The sequence below is a fragment of the Colobus angolensis genome, unplaced genomic scaffold (assembly GCF_000951035.1).
Source record: "Colobus angolensis palliatus isolate OR3802 unplaced genomic scaffold, Cang.pa_1.0 Scaffold192, whole genome shotgun sequence".
Lineage (NCBI taxonomy): Eukaryota > Metazoa > Chordata > Mammalia > Primates > Cercopithecidae > Colobus > Colobus angolensis.
The window spans coordinates 532,564-552,662 of NW_012115066.1; the positions used below are offsets into that span (position 1 = coordinate 532,564).

Genomic DNA, 20,099 nt, shown 5'->3' on the forward strand with positions numbered 1-20,099 from the left:
ATTTCACCCATAACTGGTATTAAGTATTGCAAAACTCATTTCCATAATTTCACTCCAGTAGCTATGAATCAGCTTTCTGCCATAGGACAGATGGCAGAGTCTCATGGGTTAGGATAAAACCTTAGCAGCTACTCTCTTTTGTCTACCCCACCCTGACTGGTAGCAACTCTTAGATATATGAAAACTTATTACCATTTAATTGTGCCGAAAACTTATTACCATTTAATTGTGCCTGTATCCCCTGCCAAGCTAAAGAGGCTTTGGGGAAACCAGTTTGTCTGTTTAGATGAGAAATTAGTCATGCGAGCTACAATTGCCACATAGATAGGAGTTCTGCGTGCTTGGGAACTGCAGACTCACAGACATTTCCATGGGTCTTGCAGGGTGATGCACTCCATGCTGTTGCCCCTGGCAGGAAAGATGAAAAGCAACGATGTGCATTTTAGCCAGAAGTGAATTTTGAAAAACCTGCTGGATTTAGCTTCCTCCTCTCTGCCCTCCTGCTGCACCACAGCTTCTCTTGCACATGGAATTTTCTCAGCCCACATCTCATTTTTTTGAGGCATTTTATATTCAGAAAAACACTGTGTTTTTAGCACAATTAAAAAGTAAGCAACTTTTTAGCCACCAGGATGCTGCTAGAAGAGGCTGGGCTGTGTATGTTGTATCTGAAAGGGCCTCCAGCTGTAACACACTCTCACAGATACCTTGGCGGGGAGAGAGGGGCTATGCGTTTCTCTGGCTGTGCTGCTTCTGGAAAGTTCCTGAGCTACATGAGCCGTTGCTATCTGCTTACTTAATTGCTATGACTGCTATTGTAATGATGGTTAATTTATTCCCACTGGCAATAGAATTATGCCTGCAATGCTCAGGAGGCCGTGTGCTGTGCTGTGTACTTGGCATATGAACAAGGCTTCGTGTTTAGGATTATGGAGTATGGAGTAAGGGGACTCGCAGGAAAAGTTGTGGCTGAGAAAGAAGCAGGGGAATGGGACATGAGACAGGTCTGAAATATGTGCACTGAAATGAAGAAGCACCCCTTCCTATCTATGGAAGTTGGCCATTTTGTGTATTTTCTGGAAAACACGAAAGTAATCCAGAGCCAGGATGAATCTCACATCAAACCTTCTCTCTTCTGTGACTCACGCTTCCTCCTGTTTGTTCAGATAGACTCAACACTGATGAACACAAATTTTATTTGAAACTAATTATTCCTTTCATGATTTTTTTTAAAGCTCTTTATAGGTCTCTAAATAAAATCACTTTGTTTCTATTAGTCTTGTTGATCTCTTTCCCTCTCTATGCTGTTATTTTTGGATTTCACATAACTCAGTTGTTGAAACCTCCGATATCCCTAGAGGTGAGTTGAGTGAAGAGTTGCATGGCATTAAATGTCATTCAATGGGGTATTATGAAATTCCCGTCTTAACCTTTTAGGTCAATATCCTCTTGTTTTTCTCTTACAGGTACGGGTTCATAGAAGGGCACGTGGTGATTCCCCGGATTCAGCCCAACTCCATCTGCGCAGCAAACAACACAGGGGTGTACATCCTCACGTCCAACACCTCCCAGTACGACACATACTGCTTCAATGCTTCAGGTTGGTTCTCAGGGGGATGTCTGTTGGCATGAGAGGCTTTGGGAGCCTGGTCTTTGGAGCTCAGCTCAAGTGGGGATTCTCGTAGCCTCCATTTACATAACAAATGCTCACTCAATATCTGTACAGCAGAGTCAACATTCCTGTCTCCACGGAGCTTACATGCTAAACTGGGGAGGCAAACAATAAGCAAATAAATATTAAATACCCTTCAGGGGTGTCCAGTCTTTTGACTTCCCTGGGCCACATTGGGAGAAGAATTGTCTTGGGCCCCACATAAATTACACTAAAACTAACAGTAGCTGATAAGCTAAAAAACAAACAAAAATCACACACAAAAAAATCTCATAATGTTTTAAGAAAGTTTGCAGATTTGTGTTGGACCACATTCAAAGTCATCCTGGAGCACCCGTGGCCTGTGAGCCGCCGGTTGGACAAGCTTGCCGTGTATGAAGTCAGAAAGTGATACAAGTGCTGTAAAAAAGAGAGCAGAGTACAAGGCTAACGAGTGTCAGGGATGCTTTTATTTTCTGAGAAGGTGGTCAGGAAAAGTGCCCCCTGGCCTGTTGTGAGAATATCAGTGCTCAGAGGGGAGAATGCCAAGGAATAACGTCAGAGAGCTAAGCAAGGGCCTGCTAACAAGGGGTGATTCATTCTCAGTGTGATGGGAAGTCAGTATAGGTTTTGAATAAGGGAGTGACATGAATCTAATGATAGCTTTGGGGTGTAAGTCAAATGTCTTAGCTGAGAGGTATTTATTATATGAGAGGGCTGGAAAAAATTCTTGGAGAGTATACGGTATGCCTTTGACCTTCTTAAATATCCCTTACCCAACAGTTGAGAAAACCAGAGAAGAACCCTAAGTTAAGATGTAGATGCTAGGACACAGGCCAGCCTTTCTCTATGTCTTTGTGACTTTCTCCCTACCATTAACCTAGAAAATCAGGCTTATGAGCCTTATTCAAGTCCTAGCAAAATTAAATAATTCTATGCATCATGAATTTTCAGAATTTTTTGAGAAGAATCAAAATTATAAATGTCAAATATCTGGATGCCACCTGTCAAAAGTCTTACCTCTTAAACTGGGTCTTCTGTTCCCATGGAAGGTTTGAAGTTGTGTGAAGGGAAAGATGAAGCCTTGAGGTAAACTTGGTACATCTTGCTGGAGTGTCAGTTTTCCTCAAAGATGGGAAGGAGATGTTAAATTAGCTGGAAAGGGACTTAAGACATTAACAGCTTGAGACAAACACATATAAATATATATATAAAATCAAGATATCACAGATATATATATACCGTATATATCACATATACCATATATATACCATATATATTTATGGTAGTAAAACATAAAAATCTGCATGGATTTTTAAGCTATAAAAAGGACATCAACTTAATTATGAGATCTACCTACTAACAAAAAAATTAAAACAAAAATTAAAATTAATTGTGAGATTACATCAGTGGCTTTAATCTACACCACCCACCCTTTGTTGTGTGAACAGTAGGTATCAGAGTGGAAATTCAGAGAAGAAATCTAGAGTTTAGGACAAAGTATCAGGGCTGGCTAGTTGAAATGGAATGTGTGAAGCCAGTAGATTTTGACAAAAATTTACAGGTCATTAAACCTATGGAGAGACATACAAAACAGAAACAGAAAACTGCATAATGTTTACTCCTCCCTGTCATATGAGTGAAGAACACAAATGGAGTTTGACCAAAGGGAAGGGAGTCCAATTAACGCCAAATAGTACACGACTCATACATACTAAGTTCCCATACCCATGTCTAGCATGTCACTCTAATGATATTATAATGAGAAAACCACATATAAAAAAGCAAGAAATAGACATAGAGCAACATGTGGTCTAGCTAGCTCCATCTCAGTGCAACAGGTCGGAGGGAGACATTGGGAAAAGCTTGTGCTTTAGAGGAAGAGGTTGGCTCAGTGGGAAAGGGCTGGCATGAAGTTGTACACTCCTGAGTCTCTGGGCACTGCTTATTGCATCTCCCATTGAGTCTTGCTGAATGAATGTATGCAATAAATTATGTAGTTGCATACCCACATTGTCTTACCTGTTTTACAAGTTGGTTTCACTTGCCAAAAGGAACCTCAACTCACATAGGTAGAAGCTCACACTGTTTTATTGCCTGGCATCGAAGCCATCGAGGCAGGCTGCTACTGAGACTTGTTTCTATCCTTAATTTTGTTCATGAGGTTGGGCCCATCCCTGGAGTTGGGAGCAAGAGCACTGATTGATTTTCCTCTCCTTGGAGGGTTAGTTCAGTTGAAAAGTTTGAGAAGTACAGGGGATATGTTCCTTACTAAAATGGATGAATTAAATAATAAAGCTAGAAGTAATATTTTTCCTTTTGTCTATTTTCCAAATTGACTCAATATTGATAGCTACTTTTGTAAGTTTTTATTTAAGTTTAAAGGGAATATTTATTGATCACCTGTATGTGCTCAGTACTGCACTAGGCAAAGATGGGGTAAGAAAGAGCTGGAGGCTACATTTCTTGTCTCAAAGGAGTTAACAATCTTGTTGAAGCAATGAGACAAAAAATAAAAAAATAAAGAAACTGGAGAAGAGGATAAATGTGTTTAAGGATAAATAAATTCTAAATGTCTTGAATTAGAGTCAGATGATAGGGGTCTTAAGTGAGCTAAAGATTTTGATAAACTGCCATATGCAAAGGATTTCATTGCAAGGATTCCTGAATCTAATTTAGCCTGAAAGCTGCTAGCAGGTGGTCCTGTCCCAGTGCTGTGATCCCCCCATAAAACAGCTATAGGGACAAAAGTCAGCTTGATCTTAGTAGATAGCTTCCATAAGCTTAAAGTTTTAGCAATATTTTTAGAAAACATGGCCTGTGGCTAACAAATGAAAATAAGGCAGAACTTGAAAAGACCTTTGTGATTTTTTTTCTCCTCATTCTCAGTGGTTGAGGACCAATGTGAGCCTGGTGACTTCTGTGTGAACACAGAACTGACTTGAATTGATTCATTTAAGCTTGCTTTCAGTCAAGTGCCTCAATTTATTTTGAAGGTAGAATTAAAGGGAAGATTCTACATGTATTTGTTTATTCATTTCCTCCTTTATTCAACAACTATTTGAGAATATTTCTGAGATAACTAAAATGTATCCAGCATTGAAGAGGGTGCTTTTCTATCTGGAGATTAGTGGCTAGACTGAATAATTAATATTTCTCTTGGTTATTTTGGTGTGTTGAAGCCAAGGTTTATGAGAATGCCCACCTCAGAGAATTTCTAACAAGTCCTCAGATTCAGGAATACCTCACCAGGTCTAGCTTTCCAAGCAGTACAGGGCTCATTAAATGGAAAGAAAGGCTATCTAATGAGGCCCTGGAATCCGACATGAGAGCATGAGTGTGTTAATTGCACATTTGGGTCAGCATCCACTAAGCGTATTTGCCAGATTTGATGTTCCTTATAAAAGTTAAGGTGAATTGGAGCATGAAGGGGGTCCATGTGAACGAATGCTCTAATAATTTATAAAACTGTCTTAGGGTTTTTGACATCATGCTCCATTCTATTACAATTTGCTGCCTGGAAATTCCCAGTGTACTGTTACTTGCAGTTATATTTGAAGTTGGGGGAGATTGTTGCATCCCTGGCGTTAAGAAGCCGTAATCCAAAGCCTGGTTCCAGGTATGCACAACATACAAATATCAGAAACATCTCATAGGTTGGGTCAGTTTCTGCTGATATTTCCATGAGAAACAAGATAGATACTCCACCAAATCTCCCAGGTTGGTTATATGCCCTTATTTTCAAGTGCAATAATTTTGGAAAATATTTTTGAAAACTGTAAAAAGCTAAATTACTATTAATTATTACGGTCTCCCATGACCTTGTGAATTTCTCACAAGCAGGGACAGAAGCATGCTCATCTTCTTTTCTCCTTTTATATGGTCTGGCATATAAGTGTTGAGTAGATGCTCAAAAATAATAAATGAAGAGTTATAGATGTAACTTCCTTTAATTATTTCTTATGGCGTTATCATTTAGGGATAATCTAAATGCTTGACCTGTACATATTTGGAGACCCATTTGGGGGGGTTAACATCTTAGGTGTGTTTACCGGAAGAATAGACCCTTGGGGAATTATATTGGTACTTTTTTCTTTTTTCATCCATTTAACACATTTTTATTGCATGTTTATCTGTCCGCATCACGCACAAATGTTCTGGCCAAGACAGATAAAGTTATTACTCATCTGTGGAGCTTATATATTTCTAGGGAGGGAGGCAGGTAGCAGGAAGCAGTGATTGAGAGATGTGCCATGAGCAGCCATCAAGTAAGATGAACAAGATAAGTTTATATAGTGGTAAACATGAAGAAGAAATGAGAGCAAGATGCTATGTGATGGTGACAGGTGTGGGGGAGTGATGAAGCAGCTTAGATTGGAGGGTAAGCAATGGCCTCGCCAAGGAGGTGATATTTCTTTTTTAAAAAATCTGAGAAATCTTTTAGAACAGGCTTTGCAAGAATGGCTTTTCCTAAAACTTTCTGTTTTTTTCCAGTCGAATGTATAAAACTGACAGTTAGCTTCACTATGAGGCCAAAGAAATGGGCAGGTTAAGGTTATCCTCTTTTATCTGTGGGAAAAGATGCTCGCATGTACTAGGAAGCAAACAAAACCTGTTTTGTTCAACTTGTGTTCCTATTCACTTTTATGTGCATGCAAAAATTATAGTAGGACACTTAAAATACTTGCGATAGCAGTCTGTCTGCCTGCCTCTCTTCCTCCCTCCCTCTCTCTGTCCATCTATCCATCCGTCTCCATCCATCCATCTCCTTCTTCTTCTTTGCCAGGAGCAATTCTGGGAGAAACTAACCTAACAAATAAATTTCCATTTTACATTTACGTATGCACACACACAGTACAAAAACTGTAATTCCCAAATGGACTTAATCTTTCTACAGCAGCAAAACCAGTCTAAAGCTCTCTGAGGCTTTAGAGCTCAATTCAAGGTCTAGTCACAGAATAAAGCACTTTGGCATGAATGGAAGGTTGCTTTAGCTACTCTGCAGTCTGCTTTTAAGACACAAGGAATTAAATGCAGGGTGGAAGTTTCAGGGCCTGTTGTCAGGGGGCTTGAGACAGTGCTGCTCAGAGGGCTACCAGTAACATCTGTGGATGATCAGTCAGGTCCAAGATTCAGGCAGAAATCTTTATTCCTAAAGAAAGGGATGAAAGAGCAGAGGATAAATGGAGAACAAGAGGAAAAAAACCCAGAAATACCAATGATGAGATATGCCAAAACAGTAACCTTGAAAAATATTGTGGGCACCTAGGCCAAAGGTGGTCAACCTCAGAAGTAACATGCTGAGAAGCTGTCTATACAGAGTAAGCACTTTAAAAGATCAGCTAAATTAATAAATACATTATGACATTAATGAAAGACTAGAGATTCATTTGGTTTTTAATATTTCAACTGAGTAAATTCTTTGTTATGATTATGTTATTTTAACCTTCAGATTGTCAGGCTGATCATGTTGATAAACATTTGTTTGTGTGTCTGTCATGTTTTCTCATCATTTCTGTGGATTGCCCAGATTGTAAATGATTTTCTCATGATAGTTCATACTTTACTTTTAAATTTTTTACAATGTTCCTGCATTACTTTTATAATCACAAATTTTAAAAATCTTCCCTAATGTGTTCGCATTAGAGAAGGAGCCATGTCTCTCTCATTTACGATTGTACCCCCAGGCTTCCCCAGTGCCTGATATAGAATGTATATTTATTAATGAATGAATTCACGGGGGTGGGGAATTTCTGGAAATTTCATAAGTTCCAGAAATTTATGAAATCAAGTAAAAATGGAAAACGCATCACAGAAGACAGAGAAATTCCTAGCCAACTTACGGAGTTTTGGAAAAAGAAAATTATTTGGGACAAGTTACAATAAAACTCCATCCTGACTGACTAATAAAAATGAGGATAGATTTTCCTCATAAATTTAAAGGGTTCTCATCCTTTTTTTTTTCCTACCCCATAGCTCCACCTAAAGAAGATTGTACATCAGTCACAGACCTGCCCAATGCCTTTGATGGACCAATTACCATAAGTATGTCTCTCTTCTAATCTTAATTAAATTTTCCTATTTTGGGGAAGGGGCTCAGGTGGGTTCTCTATGGTATATTTGAATAGAACATTAGGCCAGGTGTGGTGGCTTACTTCTGTAATCCCAGCACTTTGGGAGGCTGAGGTGGTTGGATCACTTGAGGTCAGAAGTTTGAGACCAGCCTGACCAATATGGTGAAACCTTATCTCTACTAAAAATACAAAAAATTTGCTGGGTGTAGTGACAGGCACCTGTAATCCCAGCTACTCGGGAGGCTGAGGCAGGAGAGTGGCTTGAACCCAGGAGGCAGAGGTTGTAATGAGCTGAGATCGCGCCACTGCACTCCAGCCTGGGCAACAGAGTGAGACTCCATTTCCAAAAAAAAAGAATATTAGTCATTTCCCTAAGACTGAGGACAGTTGGCTTTAATTCAGTGTCCCTTCTCTTTTTTCTGCAATGACTTGAAACTGCTCTCTGGTTTACACTCATGCATCGTTCCTCAAACTTCAGTCATTTGAAAACCACTTTCACATTTTTTTGGTATCTCTATATACACAATGCTAACATTTACTTGATTTTTTTATTTAATTGACCCATTGTTTTCTACTTAAAATGCATTTATTTTTAAAAAGAAATTGCACATGGAAAACCAACATCACATCATAAATAGAAGGCAACCTTAATAACATATTAAAATGTAAGAAAAATTAAATAATGTTCTTAATTTGTAGCTGCTAAAAACTCTAGGTCTGAGTCATGTTCTCTCTTAGAAAGGGGAATTAATAAGTGTCAGGTGTAGGGGCATTTTGGCCCTAATAAGCAATTTCATGTTTGATGTAATTGAAGTATTGAAAGATAATCATGAAGGATATAAACTTCCTGATATGAGTTTTGACATTATTTATACCACATCCATCTTAAATCATCCTGATATTTGATTATCCACAGATGTACATATTCATGCACTTTTTAAAAATAGACATGGGGGTCTCACTATGTTGTCCAGGCTGGTCTTGAACTCCTGGGCTCAAGCAATCCTCCCTCCTCAACCTCCCAAGTGCCAGGGTTACGGGCATGAGCCACCATGCCTGACCTATTCCAGCATGTTAGAAATCAGAAAATCTGAACCAGAACTTTCAAATAGGCTAGTCTGCTAACCCTGATCTTACTGCCTCCGAGCCTCAGTTAATGGGAAACAGTACAGTGTTGAGGAGGTCTGATTTCTGCTGCCTCACAGCTGGACACCGACAGTGTGCATGGGCATGATGTTGCAGTGGCAGATGGATGAGAATCTTTGTAGAGCATACAAACCCAGCCGCACATTGCTGTGTAAAGAATTGTCCCTGACCTGTGCCTTGCAATAGGAAGGGGAGGCTTCACACCATGATGGCTATGACATGAGATGTGCTGTCTCAGTCAGGCCTGGTTTGAAATCCCAGTTCCTCACCATGTGTGAGATTTGAGAGGAGAGACATAGTTTTTCTGATCCTCAGTTTTCTCATACGTATAATGGAACAACCTATGAGAATTTTCAGGAAATTTGTAAAAGACACTATGTCTAATGTATGCCCAGTCCATAGTAGATGTTTAATAAATGCTCTGTTTCTTTGATGCCCACAGTTCTCTTTTGAAGTCCAGACCTGTAAGAGTTTGGTCAACAATATTTCCTTGTCAAATCCTCACCTGCAGAGATTACCAGGGTGATTGACACCTTGATTTTTTTTCATTTATGTATTATTAATAGTTCCACTTGAGGCTTGGCACAGTGGCTCACTCCTGTAATCCCAGGCCGAGGCAGACAGATTACCTGAGGTCAAGAGTTCAAAACCAGCCTGGCCAACATGGTGAAACCCCATGTCAACTAAAAATACAAAAATTAGCTGGGTATGGTGGCATGCACTTGTAGTCCCAGCTACTTGGGAGGCTGAGGCAGGAGAGCTGCTTGAACCCGGGAGACAGAGGTTGCAGCATGCCGAGATTGTACCACTGTACCCCAGCCTGGGCAACAGAGTGAGATTCCATCTCAAAAAAAAAAAAAGTTCCATTTGAGCAAGCTAAATAGGTGGCCAAAAAGAACCTTTAGTCCCATCAATGCAATAGAGCAGAAAATAATTTCATCACACTTGCATAGTGAGTGGCCTAGACTTGAGAGCAGCGAATACTTTTAGGGAGGAATAATGAATGAATCCATTCAGGCTTTTTCTTCTCCAGTTCATTCTAGTCATTTGCTTGTTGAAACCACAGATGTTGATCTTCGTGTATATCTGTGCTTGTTAATTTCCAGGTTGAATTTCGTAGAGAACTGCAAAGGCTCTATCTGTATTTACACCTGCTGATTTCCTAGCCAGAAGTGGGTGTTTGCACAAGCAGACAAAATTTGCCCCTTAAAAAAGAAAATCTAAATCTTCATCAATTTTCAGATGTATCTTCCCTGCTGAGGCTATTAGTCTGCTACTTCAAATCCTTTTTGGAGGAATATATGGAATTAACAGCAACACATTTTATATGTACTTCAGAAGGGAGAGTAGGGAACCAAGTGGGACGATGATTATTTATTGAGCATCCACTGTATTTTGAATACTGTGCTGAGCACTTTACTTACAATGTATCACTTAATCCCCATTTTACAAATGAGGAAACTGAAGCTCAGAGTTGCCTTGTCCAGAGCTCTATGAAGCTGGGATTCAAACATGGGGATGGGACACCCAGTACTTCCTTGTTTCCTGCCTCATCCCCAGGGTGTGTAGGGGGATGGGAGGCTGCACTTTCTAAGTGCATCTGCCACTCTGTCCCATCACTGGATAGATAGGTGTTTTTCATTGCAAAGGAAAGTAGCTTTGAAGTCACTATGTTAAATGCTAATCCACTAACTCAAAATATGAGCTATGAAGTTCTGTAAGAACCTTTTCTCTCTCCCAGCTATTGTTAACCCCGATGGCACTCGCTATATCAAGAGAGGAGAATACAGAACGAATCCTGAAGACATCTACCCCAGCAACCCTACTGACGATGACGTGAGCAGCGGATCCTCCAGTGAAAGGAGCAGCACTTCAGGAGGTTACATCTTTCACACCTTTTCTACTACACACTCCATCCCAGACGAAGACGGTCCCTGGATCACCGACAGCACAGACAGAACCCCTGCTACCAGTAAGGAAAATAAATCACCGTGCTTCCCAATAGCAATTCCTTGGCAAAATGTCTCTGACCTTCCTGAGCATTGCACACTCACATGCTGATTTTCTCACCTCTAGACAGCTGGAAGCTGGTGATGCCATTCGGGGAGGTGGGCTCTTGTGGTTGTCAGTGAACTGTATGCACTGACTACTACTGCCTACCTTTTTTTCCTCATCTATAACTGTTTTTCTTACCTTGGCGTAAGAAGTGCCATATAGGAAGTTTTATTTTGGGGAGAGCCGTCCTTATTCTCTTATCCCCAGGGATACAGTGACAATTCAAGCCCGGTATGAAAACCATTTTCGTTTTTTCATGTTTCCTTTGTTCTTATCCACCTATGAATAAGATTGTTTTCATAAAGTCAGGATCATAGAGTTTGCATACCACTCCACTATCACCTTTGTAAAAACCCGTTTATGCCTGAGGTTGCAATTTTTTGAATTTTTGCAATCAGAACTTGGTGATGACCTTGAGCAGTAGGATATAAATATCTCCCACATGCTTAGCGTTCCAATAATGGAACTGTAGGCATACATGGGTCAACTGTGGCCTTTTGTGTTTTAACTTGATTTACGCTCAAACTATTGATAGTGTAATATTCAGTGATTTTCATTAACCATGATTTACTCAACAATTCCTTCATTTTTGGTCCAAGGAAGCATATCTGGATGAGTTTTCTGGTGAAATCAAATCAGCGTAACAGCTCTATATTCCAGCCTGTTGGAGAATGTTCTCAATACTTACTTGGTGTGTGGGGGTAATTCGTTACTTAGAGCTGCAAGAGTGGAAGTATGTAAACATTGCGTTCGATTTCTTTGGAGTTTGCCCCTCACGCTTCAGCTCCACTGGAAAGTGTTTACATATCTCTTGTCTCCTCTGTTTCCCTTTTTGCTTTTCTTCTACAGTTTGTTTTGAAATGGGCTCCCAGATGGGCCATGTTCCTTCAGTGGAGGATTAATCAAACTCAAATAGGGCATCTGCGTCTGTAGCAGTTTTCCTAGTATGGTGTGGATTTTCTCTTTTCCTGGCTATTGCTCCTGAGGGGTGAAACTTGGGCCCCAAAGAGTGTGGCAAAAATGCTCTAGCTTGTGAATACTCAAGACAGGGCCCTTCTCTATTCCTCGTCACCCAGAAGCCAGGGAAACCTCCACAGCACTGTGATTTCATTTATAAGGTCACTTGTGCAATAGTGTTTTAAATTTCTGTCAGTCTCTGGCTGAGGGCATGATGCAAATAGGCTTGGGGTTCCCATCACTCCCTGCACATTCCTTGAAGCCTTTTAAAAAGCAGCTTTTTCAAGCTGTCCATGCTTTCTTGGGTTATTGGCCCTCTTGAGTTTGCATCAGCTTATTGTTGGTAGTCCTGTGGGCAGCCCTTCTTGAGAGAGACTTCTGCAAACCAAGCAGGCAGTGCTGCTAGCCACTCACTGCTTCTTGGGTTCCTGTCTTTTTAAAGTAACCATGTCAAAGGTGCTTATCATTATGGCATGCAATTTTGTCAGATGCTGGCAAACACAATAATTAGTGGTCTCAGCAGGAAGCAGAATAGGTCTACCCTAAAGTACCACTTCCCACCAAAGAAGAAAATCCTGATAAAACATAACTTGTGGGGACCATACATAGCTAACATTCAAGCCACTAATAGCCTATACAAAATAGTATTTCATGTGTGTTTTAAAAAAGGCAATTAGCACATTTTATTAACCCCCATAGAATATCTCTTAAGAACTGTGTCTTCCCTTCCTAAGTTAATCAGCAAATGTATTTTGAGAACCTACTATGTACCAGGCCTATTAGAATGCTTGCAATCCAAGGATAAACATGGGTAGGAAGTAACATTGAAGAGAAGCAAAGATTACTGAGATATTTATTCATTGAATCAATATTTGAGGTCTTCTGTATGCCAGACACGGCTCTAGGATGCTAGGAATTCAGAGTTGGACTTACCTTCATGGAGACTATATACTATTAGTTTAGAAATCAGGGAAAAGGAGTGTTTATGAGACTTAACTAAAACATAGTTCAGGATTTGGGCTGAGAAATGAATTGTGCCTTTCTCCTCCCAGATAAATTAGTTAAGTTTCCTTCAGCAGCTAAAAAAGAAAGAGACTAATGAGTCTACCAGATGAGTCCAAGGCTAACCTGAGAGTGACTGAAGTACTGTAGTACCCAATGGGACCAGTAGCAGCTCCAAGTGGATCACTTCATGCAAAGAAAGGTACCAAAGCAAACAACCTGGTGGAAACTTGAATGTAGCATAATGGCATGACAGGAAAACTCAACACCAATAGGCTTCTGAATAGAATCGTATTTCTAAAGTCCAGTGAGGAGATTTGCAAAACCTTATCACTGTTGGACTGAGAGCTGGGACAGAGTGAGAGGGAGTGATTGCAAAACCTCCCTCATGCATTGCAGGAGTGCAGGGTCAAGAGGAGTGCTGGCTAAGAGCATAGAAGAAGGCTGTCTTTGGCTCGGCTGGCTCATTCCTTCCTGAAGGGCCTGTAGTGGGTGGCAATAGGGACAGCTAGTAAGAATAACCATCTGGGTAGCTTTAGGCTTCCAGCAGACTGTTTACCTTGAGTGTCATCAGTCTCTTCCTATTGGTGACCTGGAGCTCTCTGGGATCAAGAAACCTAAACTAATTCAGGAAACTGACTCTTGCCTTGGAACACTGTATTTCCTTGTCTTCTGGGTGTCAAAGGAATACTTTCCTTTTTTTTTTTTTTCAGATCTGGTATGGCCTACTTAGGTGGGGAAAATTAGAAATTCTGCTAGCTAGGCAGTAGCTTTTTCTATTTTTCCTCCTCATACCACTCCTTTCAGGAAAACAAAAATAACACCTATTTCTATCTTGTTCTTGTAGGTTTGTTTCCTCTGGTCCTATTTTTTCCTGGTATACTATTGGGTGAGGGTGGTGGGAACTATGCATCTCTAATAAAGTTTCTGAGGTGAAAACGTGGTGTCTGTGGATTTTCCAGGGGATGCTCAGGTTTGTCTGGAGGCTTCACGGGTAAAATTGGCTCCTATTTCTCTACTCTCTGTTCTGAACTAATGTGTCCTTTACAGCAGGGGTGTCCAGTCTTTTGGCTTCCCTGGGCCACATTGGAAGAAGAAGAATTGTCCTGGGCCAAACATAAAATGCACTAACACTAACCATAGCTGATGGGATAACACACACACAAAAATCTCATAATGTTTTAAGAAAGTTTATGAATTTTTGTTGGGCCACATTCGAAGTCATCCTGGATCGCATGTGGCCCGCAGGGTATGGGTTGGACAAGCCTGATTTAGAGGACAGAACATACTGTGCCAGTGGGGCACAAATGCCTATTGGCATTTGATATAGGTAGAGTCAAAGTTTTTAACCTAGGGTTCATGGACCTTCAGTAGGTTCAATGATAGACCATAAGGCATTCTAGAACCATCTGAAACAATATGCAAAATTTTGAGTGTGTGTATATGTAGCATCTCTTTTTCGAGGAATGAGGTCATAACAGATTTTCAAAGGGATATATAATTTAAAGTGGTTTTTTAAAATCTCAACTGGCTTAAATTAGATATTTATCCTGATGGTTTTTTGCCATTCCACTTCAACAAGGAAACATGCTGGACTCAAGTCAAACTTGAGAGTCAAATGAGAGATTTTAAATTGCAAAATGTTACTGATGATATTTTCTCTAATCTGAGAAAAATGTGGAATTTCTCTAACTTTGGCCACTCTGGTTTTTGGTAGAAACACATATTGAATTAGAATAAAAGTAACAGAAATTATAGATGGATACCTGAGGAAGCTTTATCTGATTTCTATACTTTGAACACATTTTCTTTGCAAAGTTCCTGCTCAAGTATGAAGTTTGACCTGAGGCTGATGCATGTGGGTAGAGCTTTGAAATGCCAGTTGTCATCACAAGCTACTTGGGTACAATGTTAGACAGATGTGAAAAATACACGCTAGCAACTCAAAGATAATCCAAAGATAACTGAATGAAAGCAATCGTTTGAAATTCTGCTTCGAAAACCTCCAGTTCATGGCTCAGTCGCCCAATCAAGAAAATAGAAAATTTCTTTCCTTCACAGGTTATTAAGTTGCTGCTTGATTTTGCTTTGATCATGAATTCAGGAAGTTCAGTTTGAAGAATGAGTAGCATGAAATTTATACCCATGCGGAATTTGCATATCTGATGTTGTCCTAAGATTGTGGGAGATGTTAGGAGTCTGGAAAGATAAAACAAGGCCTAGATTTTTCTTTTCTAATTATCATTCAATAATAGATACAGACATCATATATAGACAGAACTGAAAGTAAAGATTTACAGAGGGAATATCACTAAGTGATATTTTCATAATTGATCCAGTTACTTCAACTGTGCACTCAAACAGCCACGCAACAGCACAGAAGCAAAATAACTGGATTTGGTCCTGGTTTGGTAATTCACAGCCTAAGACTCAGGATCTCACAACAACAGCAACGACAGGTAAACTGCTTCGTCTTTTGCTTATCAGCTCTCCTGAATGTCAGATCTTTTAGTGTTAGGGGAGAGGACATCCATCATCACGCCAAATCTCCTTCACCATTCTTAGTGAGAATAGGGTCTTGTACCACTTGGTATATCAGAAAGGCCTGTGGATCTGGGGATATGACTGATATTCTTAAATGTCCTGTATGTTTTCCTTTAGGCAATGTGTATGTAGAATCAGAATGATTTTCCATAAGAGGAAGGAAAAACTATGAATGAATACTTCTGAATGAATGAATGAAATTATGAAAAACTACAAATGAATGAATTGACTGTGTGATTCAATGAGAAAATGTCCTTTAGAAAGAAGTCTGCCGGAAAGTGCAGGCTTCTCCTTTCTGCTGTTCTGATTCTCACACCCAATAATAAGAGAAGGAAATGCAGATTTCTCTCATCAAAGTGTAGGCCCTGAACCCTTCTTTGAACACTTAAAATCTCAACTGTAAAATGTAGGAAATGACCTATTGCTCCATATCAGAATCTAGGCTTCTAACTAGCTCCCTGGGTGTGTGGCTCTTAGCTCTATATACCTGCAAAGTGTATTGATAAAGGAGCTTTGGGGAAGAACAATTGAAAGCCTGTAAAAATGGGAGATTGCAAGGACACCTTCATTTATTAACTTTCATTGATGGAGGTAATGGCCATACTCCAAAATAACTAGACATTCTTTCTGCAGAAGGGAGTAATAAACATGGAAAAATGATTCTTTACATTTGTTTGCCTTGTATGACATTGGATAAATTATATACTCTACTTCTATAAATAATCATGAGGAAAATAGTGCTCATGTTATGTTATTGTTGCCGTATCACAATGTCTAAGATCATGCAGGGGTGGGGAGGGGGGATAGAGAAATTGCAGAATAAAGAAAATGCTATTTTTAAATGTTGACAATGTTTGTCTTCATAGGACAAAGAATGTGAAGGAAAAGGTCTTTTTGGCAGTATTTCATCTTAGGTCATTTTTGGGCTTTCTTGATAGCTGAAAAAAAAATCTAACTCACCTTACTTTTGTGTTTGAGGATGATGGTTTCAGCCTCTCTGTTTGAACTCATTCTCAGTTTTTTGTCTACTGTTAGCTCATATTCTTCTGATACACATTTTTGTGCATTATTGGTTGCAGAAATGGCGGTCTTTGGAGATTTTTTAATCAAGACTCTTGCTTTTGGTCTTATTAGCAAGATCATTAGGGTCACTTCATCTCTGTCTGTCTTTCCTGATTGATTATCCTATTTTCAAAGAATGAGACTCAAAATGTTCTATTCCGCTTTGCAAAATATAGTTTGACATAAGAAATTACCTTGGGTAAGGTTGTGAGAGGATTTGGAATCTAATTGGAGAAAAGTGGAGAGGCATATTTTTCAGTCTTCTACTTCTATGTCATTTTCCCTGTGTGTTGGATTGTTAAGATTATGTATCTATTGCTGGCAGAAATATCATATTCTAAATTCTTGGAGAATGATATTGGTTGCCCAAGATTGTATAGAAGATTAAGGAGCTAGGACTCTGAAGAGCTAGGTTTTAGAATCATAAACTCTCAGATTTGGAAAGGATGTTAAATGGTCTGGTTCAATCAACACTTCTAATAATTTAATCTCTTACACAGCTTTCCTGCCAAGTGATCTTCCTGACTATGGGAAACATAATACTTTATGAAGAAGTTCATTGTTGGATAGTTCAGATTATTGTCTTTTCCAATCCAACCTTTGGAAGAATACTTGTTCGTCTCCCTGAAATTTTCACCACAGATCCTAATTTGGCCTCCTGGATCCAGAGACAAAAAATTTAATCCCTCTTTTACATTATATAGACTTTCAAAATTTGAAGATGGCTCTCATGTGTTCCTGGAGCCCTCCCTCTTGCTAATTAGGCTTCTGACTTCAGATAGGTCAGAAGCTCTGTCCAGCACAATTTTTAAATCTTTAAGATAAGGAGCATGAACCAGATGACATTTAAGATCCTTCCCTCTCTGACATTCTATAAACTTCAGTTTGAGCCTCTGAAAAAAATGGAACTTTTTTGCTTTTTCCCATTCTTTTCACCTTCTATATCAAATATAGATGATTCTCTTGAATAGTAAAAGAGTACAAGCATATTCAATGCTATTTCTTAGGAACTGTTAATTAATCTTTCAACAATCAATTCAATCATGATTACAACAGCTTTGATGAGCACTAGTGCTACAGCAACTGAGACAGCAACCAAGAGGCAAGAAACCCAGGATTGGTTTTCATGGTTGTTTCTACCATCAGAGCCCAAGAATCATCTTCACACAACAACACAAATGGCTGGTAATGAGTTATTATTGTCTCATAGCACATGTTTTCTTGACAGCCTTGAATAATTTTGATTGACCTCTGGGATGTTATTAAAGCCTGAAGTTCCTTCTATTCTCACAAATGTTCATTATGCCTTTGGAAGGATCATGAACTCTGGTATCTATTTGTTTGCTTGTATGGCACCAATAAGCAGATTTCTTCTTTCTAATACATGGATTAGTATAGCCCAGGAGAAGGTTAATATAGAGACTATAAAATGGGAATAAGCTTTTTTTAATGACGTAGCAAAATTGTGACTCTGAAAGATTATTCATGTATATTCTAAAATTACCACAGTCATTAAAAAGTCTTGGACTTTCATGAGGAAATAGCATAGCTAGATCTGAAAAAATATAGAAAATCTTCATCAATGGAACTATTCTTGGAGTAGACACTAATCATACGAAAAGACAAATGCTCATTCCCTAAGATAGCCTGAAACTCATTTAAAATGTAGAAAACCCTGTTTTAGTAAAAAGACATTGTCTACAGTAACCACTGAGAAGATGATGAAGTTTTTCATCTCCTTTTTTTATTCAAAAAGAAAAAGAATTTCTCAATATCTCAACCACAGTTCACTTTAGTTAACCCCTTTGATTGCCTAATAATGCCAAAAATGATTTCTCTGTTAATTGGCTCCACGTTTTTGCTCTATGCTGAAGTAGTGTTGGGAACAGCAGTGTAGCTTCCATCTCTGTTTGAAGACAAAAAATGAATTAGCAAATTGTGAACACAATGAAATGACTGACATAGGTGTAGATTCCAACATTTTTCTGAAGGTGTCTTGACAAAAAAAAAAAAAGGCACATATGAAACCTTTTCATTCTGTTCTTGACGGCTTGGCTTGAATGGCATATGCTTAATGAGTTAATAATAAACACATCTGAAAGCGTGGGGGAGTTTTCATTGGCCTTTAAAGACCTATTTTAGCTTTCTTAAAGAGAATATTCAGTTTTAAAGATCACAGCCACTTGTTTTGAGATTTATGTATTAGCTTCGGAGACCAGAACATAAGAATTTGGGGTATGCAAGTCAACTCCCTCACTTTCTTTTAAAAATCCGGGAAATCCATTATACCTTCTGTGCCTGATTTTCTTCCTTTGCAAGTGGGTTGCCTGGCATCCAGCTCAGCCACTAATGCAAGTCACCACAACAGGTACGTCTTCAAATACCATCTCAGCAGGCTGGGAGCCAAATGAAGAAAATGAAGATGAAAGAGACAGACACCTCAGTTTTTCTGGATCAGGCATTGATGATGATGAAGATTTTATCTCCAGCACCAGTAAGAATAATCAATTACAGTACAGCCATTTATGCAAGGCTTATTGATTAATCTGAGTGATACCTAATTGTATCTCTCTTGAGAGGCAGTTAATGTGAAAAATAGGTGAACCTGTGATCATACCTTAGTTATATCGTGATGAGATTATGGAAGAAGAAATAGAATGTTTTGAGAAGTGGGGAAAATATCTCATAAAATTTCTAATGTCTCAGGTTCTTCCTGTTTTATTTATCAATGAGGTCTACTGCTACAGATTGTCTTTGAATGATCAGGCTTTGTCAGAGGATGACATTAAAACAGTCCAAAAAATATTCATTGTGTACTTACTGTGCTAGGTGCTGGAAACACAAAGTTGAAAAAAGCCAGAGCCTTTGCCTTTCAGAATTTCATGGTCTGTTGGAGCAATAGACTTGAAGAATGTGATTAAGAGGGTATTAATTAAAATTTGTAGGCCAGGTGCAGTGGCTCACGCCTGTAATACTAGCACTCTGGGAGGCCGAGGCGGGCAGATCATGAGGTCAGGAGATCGAGACCATCCTGGCTAACACAGTGAAACCCCGTCTCTACTAAGAAATACAAAAAATTAGCCAGGCGTGGTGGCAGGCACCTGTAGTCCCAGCTACTTGGGAGGCTGAGGCAGGAGAATGGCGTGAACCAGGGAGGAGATAGCACCACTGCATTCCAGCACTCTAGCCTGGGCAACAGAGTGTAGAAGATCCTAAATTGAAGGCCCTTAAGGCTTAAATGATGGGAGCTAGAACTTAAGAATTATCTTAATCAAAACCCGACTAAGGTCAAAGGAACAAATCCAGAGTTTTAACAAATGAGCTGGACACCAAAGACCTTGAAGAGAAGGGCAAATGTCAGGTTAGCTTTAACAAGACATTACCACTTATTAAAAGCAAATAATGAAACGACTATTGGTACATAATAGTATCAAAATTTTTGACAATTATAAAACTTTTTGAAAACAAAGAGATGGAAATTGAGCTTTAAAGATGTCCTTAAAAAGTTAAAAACATGCAAAGGTTGGTCTAATAGTCTGCCATATTACTGAGTTTTCCACACATACCTGTAATGACTTAAGATTTTGCTGAATAATAAAAAAAAAATA

The 20,099-nt window shown here is 39.2% G+C and overlaps 1 protein-coding gene across 7 annotated transcripts in view; it reads left to right on the top strand.

Annotated features, from left to right (window-relative positions):
- Positions 1–20,099, top strand: part of CD44 (CD44 molecule (Indian blood group)) — a 92,858-nt gene that overhangs the window by 39,761 nt on the left and 32,998 nt on the right. For 4 of the 7 annotated variants that reach the window (XM_011940710.1, XM_011940711.1, XM_011940712.1 and 1 more), the window contains exons 3-5: positions 1,467–1,600; positions 7,628–7,696; positions 10,613–10,843. In XM_011940710.1, the coding sequence (XP_011796100.1) occupies positions 1,467–1,600; positions 7,628–7,696; positions 10,613–10,843 (434 nt within the window). Of the gene's footprint in view, positions 1–1,466; positions 1,601–7,627; positions 7,697–10,612; positions 10,844–17,547; positions 17,677–18,859; positions 18,986–20,099 lie in introns of all 7 variants that reach the window. The other 3 variants (XM_011940707.1, XM_011940708.1, XM_011940709.1) reach the window with 2 other exon arrangements.